The sequence below is a fragment of the Trichosurus vulpecula genome, chromosome 1 (genome assembly GCF_011100635.1).
Source record: "Trichosurus vulpecula isolate mTriVul1 chromosome 1, mTriVul1.pri, whole genome shotgun sequence".
NCBI lineage: Eukaryota > Metazoa > Chordata > Mammalia > Diprotodontia > Phalangeridae > Trichosurus > Trichosurus vulpecula.
Genome location: NC_050573.1, coordinates 549,252,634 through 549,264,788, shown reverse-complemented (window position 1 = coordinate 549,264,788; position 12,155 = coordinate 549,252,634). Strand labels below are relative to the sequence as shown.

The window sequence follows — 12,155 nt, the reverse complement described above, 5'->3', positions numbered from 1 at the left end:
AGCAAACTTTTTCTCGGGGGAAGCTTTTTAATAGGACAGAGTTAACCCACCTTTCCCAGTATGAATTCATTCTATATTTCAATGGACTAGAACCAATCACCACACTTTACATATAATTATAATTTCAAATAGTATGGATTTGAATAATGTGATCATTTAATAGGATTTGTTATTTGCATGAATAATGATAACTTAGCTGTACACAACCATACCATCTCTTCTTTGAGCTTCAACCCCACACTGCTAATTACCTGAGAGAACTATCCACCTGGATGACGTGCTGGGATCTCAATTTCAACATGTCCAAATTTAACTCACATCTTTGACCCTCAATTTATCTTCTCAACTTCTCTATGATGATACAACTTTGAAGCCACCTTTGAATCTCCCTTTTCTTTACTTCCCACATCTAATCAATTCCCAAGTCCTCTTGACTCCATCTACACAATATTTCTTGAATCTGTTCTTCTCCACTCATACAGACATCACCCTAGTAAAAGCTGTTATCATTTCTCACCTGCATTATCATAATTGCCTCCTAATGGGTCTCACTGTCTCCAGCTTCTCCCTTCTCCAATCCATCCTTCAAATAGTGATAATAAAATAAAAAATAAAAATCCAAAATGCTTTTTCTAAGGCAAAGGCTTGATCATATCATTTTCCTGCTAAACATCTTCAGTGCTTCCTATTGATGTTTTTATCACATGCTATAGCTTGTATTTTACTTTTCTGTGTATTTCTCTTATAATCTTCAGAGGAATGTAAAAGACCTTGAAGCCAAGGAATGAGCCAAGGCACATAGTGGATCCTTAAAAATGTTAATTGAATAGAACACTCTTCTTGGATCTATCTATCTATCTATCTATCTATCTATCTATCTATCTGTCTATCTTTCTATCTGGCAGATGCATACAACAGTGCAGGAAAATCAAGAGCCTAAGACTGGATCCACAATATACCTCCAAAGCAGTTACTGATGGGCTGTGAGTTCTTCTAAGAAAAAGAAGCAAACTTACCTTCCCTTCTCAATCACATGCTGAGGCACCACTATTTTTTGGTGAAGAAATGGGTGTGATTTAAAACAGTGCATTGGCCACAGGAGGCTAATAAAATGACTCTTGAACTGATACTTCTTCCCACTGAGCTATGATATACTGCTTAGGTGTGTATATAAACATATAATCTAGTGTGTGTATGACTTAATTTGGATCTCTTCTGGGGATAAATGTAAAGACTACATTCTATGCCTGCTATGCCATTATGAATATTAAACAAGTGATGTTTGGTCTGTCAAACACTCCTACCATCTTTCAGCACTTCATCAGGAAAGTATTAACATATTTGTTAAACTAGCATGTGATTGCTTAACTTAATAATTTAACTTTTTTCCATAGGAAGTATAGGAGGTGCTAAAAAGGTAACCAGTGAATTATACCAGTCACCACTGAGGTATAAAGATTGATCTAATATCTATCTATCTATCTATCTATCTATCTAATCAATAGCCAATAGATCAACTGGATAGATATAACTATACACACATAGAGAGATAAAGAGAGAAAAAGGACAGAGACACAGAGATAGAGACAGATGAAAATAAGCTCCACAGTAAGAAGTGAGTCCAGTCCTACAACTATTGCTAGGCACAACAAATTTTAATGGAGAAACTTAATTATGTATGAATCACAACTACCACTGGAGGAAGGGCTCCCTACTAGACAAAGATTTTGAGGAAAACTAGAAAGTACCTTGCCAGAAATTGGACTTAATCCACCATTTTATACTTCCTACCACAATTAGCTCAAAATATATGACCAGAATTTAAGGCACACCCTAAAAAAAATGGAAGAGAATAAGACCAGCTACCATTCATAACTATTTAAAGACAGATTTCTTACTTAAAGGATAGTCAGTCAACAGACACTTATTAAGTACCTGTTATGTTACTAGGTACTGTGATAAGCACTGAATAGATCATAAAAGATAACTATTTTACAAAATCAAGCTTTTAAAAAAACATTTCCATGAAGAAAATCAGTAATAATAGAATTAGAAGAGAAACTGTGGAGCAGGAAAAATCTTTGCCTTGAATATTATTGATAAAAGTATTATATCTAAAATACATGGTGAATTGACACAAACATATAAGACACAGAGCCATTTTCCAATAGATATCAAAGGATATATTTCTCAAAAGATATGTAAATCACAAGTATTCACTTGAAAGCAAGTTAAAAGTCAAGGAGAGTAAGAGAAATGCAAATTTTAAAAACTCCATCGCTATGAAAATTGACAAAGACGAAGAAAGATTGGAAGAGTCAATGATGGAGAGGCTGGGGGATGTCAGGCATACTCATGCAGTGTTGGTAGAGCTATGGAGTGGTCTAATTGTTTCAGATTTTAATTTAGAATTATGCAAGAAACAGGATTATGCAAGAAAAGGATAGCCCGAAGAAGTTAAAGACAGAAAAAATGGTGTGTGATATATGTGTACATATGTGTATATATATATACAAAAATATATGTGATATATTTAATATATATAATCTTTTTAGTACCTCCTGTGATATACATATGTACATATAGATGGATGTATACACATACATGTATGTCTGTGTATACGTATATTCATGTTTCTAGTAACCTCACTGGAACTAGTAACCACTGGAAATGAAGTGAGTATATGGGAAATGGGGAATGGTGGAAAAAATTTATGGCCTATTGGGGCCATAAATATAGAATATTGGGGCATATGAGGTGTTCAGGGAGGACTAGTACTTTATTTTTATTTTTATCTTATTTATTTATTCTTGGAGGGGGGAAGGCAGGGCAATTGGGGTTAAATGACTTGCCCAAGGTCACACAGCTAGAACATGTGTCAAATGTTTGAGACCAGATTTGAACTCAGGTCCTCCTGACTCCAGGGCCAGTGCTCTACTCACTGTGCCACCTAGCTGCCCCAAGGGCTAGTACTTCTGGTGAGTGCTTGCCCAGCTTTTTTCAGGGCTGCTCATCCACTTTTGGTGTCCACCATCATCCAACCTTCACATGTGGCTCCAAGAAGTTGTAGTATGTGCAATGGCTACACCCCAGTAAACCATGTTGGCAGATGGGCTAAACAATGTTGAGAGTAACTGACAGACCTCAAACCTGTCAGTGAATTAGAGGGGATAGCTACTCCAAGCATGTGAAGATATTCCCCAGTGAATTAGGCGGATAAGAACAATTTGTTCCAACAGCCATGAAGGCAGCTGAAGCAGACAGTGTGGAGTGCTTAGAGCTCAGTCAGACATTGAAGACAGCAAGATCATCATCCACTAAATCCAGGACCATCTCCAGCCATCTTGACTTTTGTCCTGCCACTGGACTCCAAAGACTCAGGAAGAGAAAGGGAGGCTAACGACTTTTTGTGCAACTCTGCTTCACTTAAGTCAAGACATCACCTATGATGTCATTAGTCCTCAAAAACAAAGGATGAACCACAAAAACTGTACAGTAAGACATGATTGATATAAGGAACCCAGAGAAACAATGGAAGATTTGTAAGAACAAAGTGGGCAGAATAAAACAAGAGAACAATATCTCCAGTGATACAGTAAGACAAATGAAAAGATCACCCAAAGAAAATTGAACTCTTAGTAATGGAAAAACCAGTAAAGGTCCTAGGGAAGAAATAGTGAAACATACTCTATCTCTCACAGCAGAGAGGTAGGGGCAACTACTATAGACTATTATATACATTGTCAGGCAAGGTTTCTCTGTACCAGATGCTTTAGCTTAATAGTTCTTTGTCCCAATAGAGGGTTCATAGGTGGGTGAGTATGGAATGACTTCAATGTGAAGGCCAAAAACCTAAATAAATTTGGTAATAAATCACAGCTACCAAGGAGCTAAGAGGTCCACCTCATTCTTCACAATGCCACATTTAAAGGGGGTTATCCCTGCTGAATTCACAAGCTAGAGATGCTCTGGGGCAACAGGCCTCATTTAGTTGGCCCATTCTTCTATTAGCAATTCTCTACAGCAGGAGGTTTCCCAGAAAATGTCCCAGACTTCAAGATGATAGGTACCGTAGGAAATAGATTAACAGCTACAAAAGAGCATTACTATCCATATGGCCAGCGATAAAGCAATGGGTGCAAGATATCTAGGGAGCTACCTTCCACAGGACACAGCTGCTATTAGCCACCACTCCTGTCCAGAAAGTTAAGCTAGTTTTATTTCTACAATCATCACAGCAGGGCTTTAATAATCACTCAGTTAATCCACAACCATCTTATGAATGTACCAGGCTCTTGGCTAGGTGTTCATGCTACGGATCTTCCTTGTACTCCATACCCCTTACCTGAGGGAAATGATATATTAGAGGGAAGATGGCATGATTCTGTCATTGATGTGTTTGTACAGAGCTATGAACACCATGGAATTCTGTCATCATAATATTTGGAATCCCTTGGTTAAATCACCTTTGGGTTTATGTATCTCTTTTGGAGACTCATAAAATCTCAGGCACTCACACCAAGGAGAAACGTCATGTTCTTATGTTCCTGGAAGAAGAGGAAGTCCCAAGTGACAGAGCTTTGCTAGTTTGCATTGTGGCTCTAAAGAGTTGGAGACTGTCACAGACTGCTTGGGTTACAAGGGGCAGTGGGTAATGGATAGTGCTCCCTCATCTGAATTAGGCTAATTAAGTTTTTATTTAGCTCATATTCCATCAAGGAAGAACTGAGGAAAGAAAGTTGACTTTCAGTGGGTAATGTTGTAATGGCAACAAACTTAGCTCTAGTAATAAAAGTGAAGGCCCTGAAAACACAAAGGGCTGTGGAGAGCAAATCCTCAGCTTCTCAGCTGATTAGAGTGCAAACATACCTGTAAGCATGGACAAAGTGGTGGTCTTTCCTGCTCCATTATGTCCTAGAAGAACAGTGATCTGGCCCTCATATATGTTCAGAGTTAGGTCTCTTACTGCCTCTTTGATATTATTCCCCACCACAAACACCTGTGGAAAAAGCAAAGAAAGTAACTTTGCACCAATTTTCCTCACTCTGAAGAACTTAATGACAAGATTAAGTATTTAAATCAACTGTTCCTAGAAAGTATTCTACCATATATCACTGAGACCAAAGAGGAAATACGAAGTGGGGCAGATTTTTCTACTTCACAGAGTAAAATAGGATACAGCTTATCTGCAAAGGAAAGTGATTTAGAGTTTATCAGTAAAGCTTAAAGTTATAAAGAGAAAACAGCACAGTTACTACTTCTAGCATATAATGATGCAAAGTCTTAAGAGAGTACACGCAGGCAGCAGCAATACTATTCTCATATTCTATATACAAATATATGTTGAAATATTACTACCTTTAAAGTACTAGGCTAGACATCTTGGTGAACACAAAAAATATGAAGTCTCTGCCTTCAGATGCTCGGGAGATAAGACATATGAATGTGAATATAAAATAATGTAAAAGAATAAAGAATGAGAATACGAAAATGAAAATATAATTTATAATACCAGGCAGTCTATGTAAGTACTAAGTGAGTGTTATAGAAAAGAAGTACTACAGACCTCAAGGGAAAAGAGAGATGATGCTGGGATGGAAAAAGTGACATCTTAGCTGGGCCTTGGAGGAGTTAAGATTTTGCTAGACAGGAAAGAGAGGTAACATTAGAGGCAGACAGAACAGTGTGAGCAATGGTATACAGCTAAGAAAGTATTACATATGTTTGAGGTATACTGAATATCCACATACACAGACAGCTGAACTAAGATGTCATGGAGAGAAGAAGACATGGATGAGGCAGGAAATATGAGTCAGTGCACACTGCCTTCAATGCCATGCTAAGCTCCTTCCACTTTTTCTTGTAGGCTACCAATAGATGCTGTGTGTGAGAGTAAAATGATAATATAGATGTTTTAGTAAGATGAGCATAGCAGAAGCGTGTTGGAAATTTAATAGTGATAAATGACAAAAGATCGTCAAAAATTTGAAGGATAAAGCATAAATTGTTAATTTAAAATTGCCCAAACTCTAATGATCAGAGAAAAAAGAAGTTTAAGGGGCCTTCTTAGGTTCACTAAATTGACAAAGAAAGTTTAAAATGCTAAAATTCAAATTAGGTGAGACCATAAACAGGTACCACATTTGATGGAACTATCAATTAGTTAACTCTTCTTTCTGATGAAATTGACAACATGTGATGAGTGACATAAGAGATTCTTGATATCACTCAATATTCAAAGACAAATGGATCTATGATCTTATTGACACCAATATTCTTTTTTTCTGAAATTATGTATTTTTTCAATTAGCAAAAATCTGCCTTTTCTACCTCCCCCCCCCGACTCCTATATATTGAGAACAAAAAAAAATCCTTGTTACAAATATGTATAATAAAGAAAAACACATTTCTACATTTCTCATGTCAAAATAGGTCTCATTTTACACTACGAATCCTTCACCTCTCTGTCAGAAAGTAGGTAGCATGTATTTCAACATTAGTCCTCCATAAGAGTGGTTGGTCATTACCCTAATCATAGTTCCTAATTATTTCAAAGTTTTTGTCTTTATATAACATTGCTATCTGTGTAAAATTGTTCTCCTGGTTCTGCTTACTTTATTCTGCATCAGTTCACGTATAAATTCCCAGGTTTCTCTGAAATCATCCCCTTCATCACTTCTTACAACACAAAGTTTCTACATAGATCTGGTCTTTTTCATCAGGAATGCTTGGAAGTCCTTTATTTCATTAAAAGTTAATTTTCCTCTATAGGATTTTACTCAGTTTTCTTGGGTAAGGTATTCTTGGTTATAAGTCCATATCCATTGCCTTTTGGAATACTGTATTCCATGATCTCTGCTCCTTTAAAGTGGTGGTTGCTAAATCATTTGCAGTGACTCCACTGAAGCTGAATTTGTTCTTTCCAGTAGCTTCTAGAATTTTTTTCTTGACCTGGAAACTCTGGATTTTGGATATAATGTTCATGGGAATTTTCATTTTGAGGTTTCAGGAGGTGACTGATAGATTCCTTCTATTTTGACTTGGTTCTCTGGTTCTATAAGGGCTGCACAGTTTTCTTTTAAGATTTCTTGATCTATGATATCTAGGATCTTTTATTTGGTCATGGCATAATTCCAAACTGCTTTCAAAATAGGTCTACCATATCAATGCTCCGTCAATAATGTATTATTGTGCTTATCTTTTTAAACGTTTTCAACATTGACTGTTGCCCTTCTTGGATACCAGACTTTTATCAAAGAAATCTGATGTAAAAGGTTTTTCCCATTTAATTGTCTAGATGGATCTAATTGCATTTCATTTTGCTCATGTAAAACATTTTCAAATTTATATAATCAAAACATTCCATTTAATCTTTTGTGGTCATCTCTAGGTAAACATCCTCCCCCCAATCATCATTGTGAAAGGGATAAACAGATAATTGGTTAGATAAATAAATATATAGACTATATAAATATACAGATCTATAAATAAATAGATAAATGGTCAGAAATTCAAGCTATCAATAACCACATGAAAAATTATCCAAATCATTAATAAGATAAATGCAAATTAAAACAACTTTGAGATTCTACTTCAGACCCATAAGATTGTCACAAATAACAAATACGGCAAAAGACAATTGCAGTTCAGTGGAAACCTACAGAGCTTATTCATCAGAATATTTATCTTGGACAGACTGTCAATAGAAAATGAATTAGGCCCACAATCGAAAAGAAGGAGGGGAGAGAAGTAGATTTCCTTTAAAATTTTTTAAATGCTCCCAAGTTTCTCCCTAAAACAAAGACTCCTCTTTTTATTCTTCTGGTAATTGTAGTATGGCTATTAGGTATTAGGCATTATAATCACCAAAAACTGAAACTGAAGATCATTAAAAGGGTAACAGAGAAGCACATAGCAGTCATGATAAGGAAAATCAGAGTAAAAGTAAGTCAGAAAAGAAATTTGTGAGCAAAGAAAACATGGACTGGTCCCATGGATTGGAACAAAGTACAGCTTATGTGTTCCATTAGTGTCTTCATAATGTCAAGAGAAATTGAAGAAGGCAGTGACTTCTGGCTTAGGGCATAATGAAAGTTTCCAGTCAAATCTAGTTTTTCTTAGGAACACCTATTAACAGTGAAGAAGAGCACCATATGAAACAGCACTACTCCGTCCCATAAAGGAAGATACAGGACCTGAAGCAAAGGCCACTCCAGACATCAAAGTCTCTGTGTAGGAGATGGTGCCAAGGTACTGGGGCTCTGGGTGTACCCTAGGAGACTGAAACATAGCGGCTCTAATGGAGCCACTCCATGAGATATAGTGCATAACACATCTCTTGAGGGTCTGTGAGTGGGCAAGAAGATTCCTGGGAGTAGGATCATGTATTCTTCAGTACCTTTGTATTTTCAATTTGTGCCACTCTCCCGAAGGAGTGCACCAATACAGGGGAGACCATATTTTCTGGTTGGGGGGAAAGTAAGTTTTTGTACTTCTGTCCTCATTATACCTTTTCAGTAAATTTCCTTCTATAAAAGCCAGAAATTGTGAAGAAAAGGAACTTGGATGATGAAGAAAATGACGAGTTGTCTAAACAAAACTATGTTCATGTAGGGGTAACTTACTAACCAACTTGGATTTTAAGAAGACATGCATAGAAGCTGAAAGATGTATAGATCAAGCTGTGGGCAGTGAGACTGCACTGCAGATCCAAGGACACAACAAAGGCTTATATCAAAACTCAATTGTGCATTCCATTCTACCCTCCCTAAAGATCCTGGCTCTAGGCTGCAGAAGTTTAGTTGGGTTGACAGCCAGAATGGGCACAACCTGTCAGTAGCAAAAGCCTGCCAGGGGCTGCAACTTGGAAGCACCAGTGCTGAAAAGCTTTGAACTGCCATTGCTGGGGAAAGCAGGCTCTGAATTACTGGTGCCAAACCAGAGAACTAAGGAATACAAGGACTGGGACAGGTCACCAAGACAGTGAGCATATGGGGGCATGTGCAGCATTCCACTAAGCCTGAGGGAAAGGGCACAGTATGCAGCTGGGGCCAGTTCTGACCACCCAAAAGTCAGTTGGGGCACAAACCTAGGTTGGCCCAGTGTGAAAGAAGGCTGAGATGCTGTGAGATCCAGCCCTCAAGGAAACCACAATAAGAAGGGAGGAAGTCAAGAAGTGAGTGACAAAAGAAAATAAGGGGAAGGGGGGAGACTGAAATAACCAAAGATTTGAGGAAGAAGAAAACTCAAAGACCTTGAACATAAACAGAAAAATAAACAGGAAAAACAGTAACAACAGAAGGAAATATTGCTTCCAGATCTAGTAAATGAGCTTAGATATTTATGAATAAATAGTGCAAAATCAAAGAAAATGATCTATCACTTGATGAAGTAGAGGACACAATGGAATTGAGAACATCAACCATGATACATTGTTGCTGAGTGGTTTAAAAGAGAAATGAAAATTATGAAAGCAGAATTTATGTTCTTCCCAGAAAAAATGATCAGAATAGAAAAACTGGAATCTGCAATGGCAAGCTTTACCAAAGAAACAAAAGAGAGAACAATAGATTGGGAATCCAAATATACAGAAGTCAAGGACAACCTAGAAGAAAAGCAATAATCAAAAACATTAAAAAATATGCTGATTCTCCAAGCAAAACAAATGAAATAATACATGTCAAGCTCTCTAAAACTGTAAAACATTAAGCAAATATGAGATCATAGAAAAGAACTAAATGTTAGATTTCAAAAAGAGGTCTGAGTCCAGTGATCTCCATTTTGCTATTGTTCAAGGAAGCAAAATATTGACTACCTTAATAGCTTAATCCTTTGATGGCTTTACTTCTTGACAAAAATTAAATGACAACATTTACATAACTTTTACTGCCTTTCTCCAAGAAAAGAGAAGATTACATCAATAATATTCTCACTCTGAGATGTTAGGTCTATCTGAATCTCTGTAATTGTGTGTGTGTATGTGATTCTTTCATACTGCAGTCTAATTTTTTTCTCCTAATGTAGGAGTCTGGAAGTACAACAGAAACACAGATGAGGCTGTACTTTTAAATTTGACTGTGGCCAAACAGAGGTTTGATAATATAAGATTCTGGAGAACATCCAGTTCTTTTGGCTGTTGGTGCATTCAGATGTTATCATGACTGGAGAAATTAAACAGAGAAGTCTTGTTTTTCTGGGAAGGAGCAAGAAGCAACCAGTTTACTATGATTCAGATTATGAGTTTACTCAGTCTTCCCATGGAACAATATAGTTGTGGCAGAGTTTCCTGAGGGACTATTTCATTTTTGGTTTTGTTCCAAATGGCTATATGATCTAAATATAAAACATCTCATTGGGTTAAATAGGTGGCACATTGAATAGAGCACTAGCCCTGGAGTCAGGAGGACTTGAGTTCAAATCCCACCTCAGACACTTGACCGGTACTAGCTGGCCTTTGGCAAGTCACTTAACCCCAATTGCCTGGCCCTCTCCCCTCCAAAAAAAAATAAAAAGAGAAAAAAACATCTCATCATTTTCAAAAAGAGGAGCATAGAAGGTACCTCATACAATTATGGTGAGGGGGAAAACTTTTATTAAAATAGAATAAAGATAATCATAGATGTTAAAAGAGACAATTTCAATTGTATAAAGAAAGCACTTGTACAAACAAAATCAATGCAGCTATAATTAGAAGAGAAGAACTTAAATGGGAAAAATCTCTGTAGCAAATATCTGTGAGAAAGGTTTGATATTCAAAATAAAAAGGGAATGGACACAAATAAATAAGAATAAGAGCCAGTGCTCAAAGATTTTGCCAGGTAGTTTTCAAAAGAAAAGTATTAACTATGAAAGAAGACTCCAAATCACTAATAACAGGAATGCAAATCAAAACCAATCACATACATCAGACTGGCAAAGAGGACACAACTCAAAGACGTAAAACGCTGGAGGGGCTATGAAGTGGTTCAAGTGTTCTGGAAAATCGCATGGATTCCTATGAAAAAAACTACATATCCTTTGACTAGTGGTATAATTAGTAGGCATGCCAAAGAAATCAAAGACAGAGGGAAAGGTTGCATACATACAGAAATTGTTTGTAACAGCACTTTCTGTAGTAGCAAAGAATTGAAAAGAAAGTGAGTACCTCTTAATTGAGCCAAACTGTAGCATATTAATGTATTGGAATATTATTGTACCTTATGACAAAAATGAAGTATTCAGAAAACCTCAGGAAAAGTGGTGCAAGAAAAAAATAAGCAGAGGCCTAAAGCTCTACCTCAGGACCCCCCAAATACCTATAAAAATGGCTCTGAACAAATCCTAGAATTGCAGAACCCACGAAATAGCAGAGGGAAGCAGGGTTCCAGCACAGGAAAGGTTGGATGGTTGCTGGGTAAGGTCTATCCCACAGAGATGGGAGCAAACCAGAGCAGAGCCCAGAGTGAGCAACGCCCGGACCAACCAGACCAGGAGCCGGGCGGAACAGGCCCTAGTGCCCTGAGTCAGTGAGCTGTGGCAGTTACCAGACTTCTCGGCCCACAAACACCGAAGATAACAGAGAAAGTTAGTGGGAAAAGCTTCTGTGACAAAGTGAAAGGAGTTTACAATTTGGCCACCACCCCAGGGGTAGCGAAGGTGGCACAGCTGCAGTTGCTTCTGGCCCCAGGCCCACCTGGTGGGAGGAACTAAGTGGCAGATCAGAGTGGGAGTGCACAGCCTGCTTAAGATCTGACTCACGGTCTGGGTGGGCAGTTCTTGGCGGAGGAGCAGCACTGGTGTAGTAGAGCTTGCTGTTTAGAAATAGTTCTGAAAACAACAGCACAGCCCCTCAACCTTGGGACAAAGTACTCTCTACTCTAAAAGCAGTCATACCTCGATGAAAAACTCAAGGGTCAAGTAGTTGGCTGGGAAAATGGCCAGGCAGTGAAAATGGACTCCGATTCAGACTCAGACTTTGGAATCTTTCTTTGGTGACAAAGAAGACCAAAACATACAGACAGAAGAAGTCAAGAAAGTCAAAGAGCCTACATCAAAAGCCTCCAAGAAAAACACGAACTGGTCCCAGGCCATGTAAGAGCACAAAAAGGATTTGGAAAAGCAACTTAGAAAATTAGAGGAAAAATTGGGAAGAGAAATGAGAGTGATGCAAGAAAACC

General features: G+C 37.7%; 1 protein-coding gene across 1 annotated transcript in view; it reads right to left on the bottom strand.

Moving 5' to 3' along the window:
• Positions 1-12,155, bottom strand: part of LOC118834192 (ATP-binding cassette sub-family A member 3-like) — a 351,631-nt gene that overhangs the window by 224,897 nt on the left and 114,579 nt on the right. Inside the window, exon 13 of the mRNA XM_036741640.1 lies at positions 4,870-4,999. Within this exon, the coding sequence (XP_036597535.1) occupies positions 4,870-4,999 (130 nt within the window). The remainder of the gene's footprint in view (positions 1-4,869; positions 5,000-12,155) is intronic.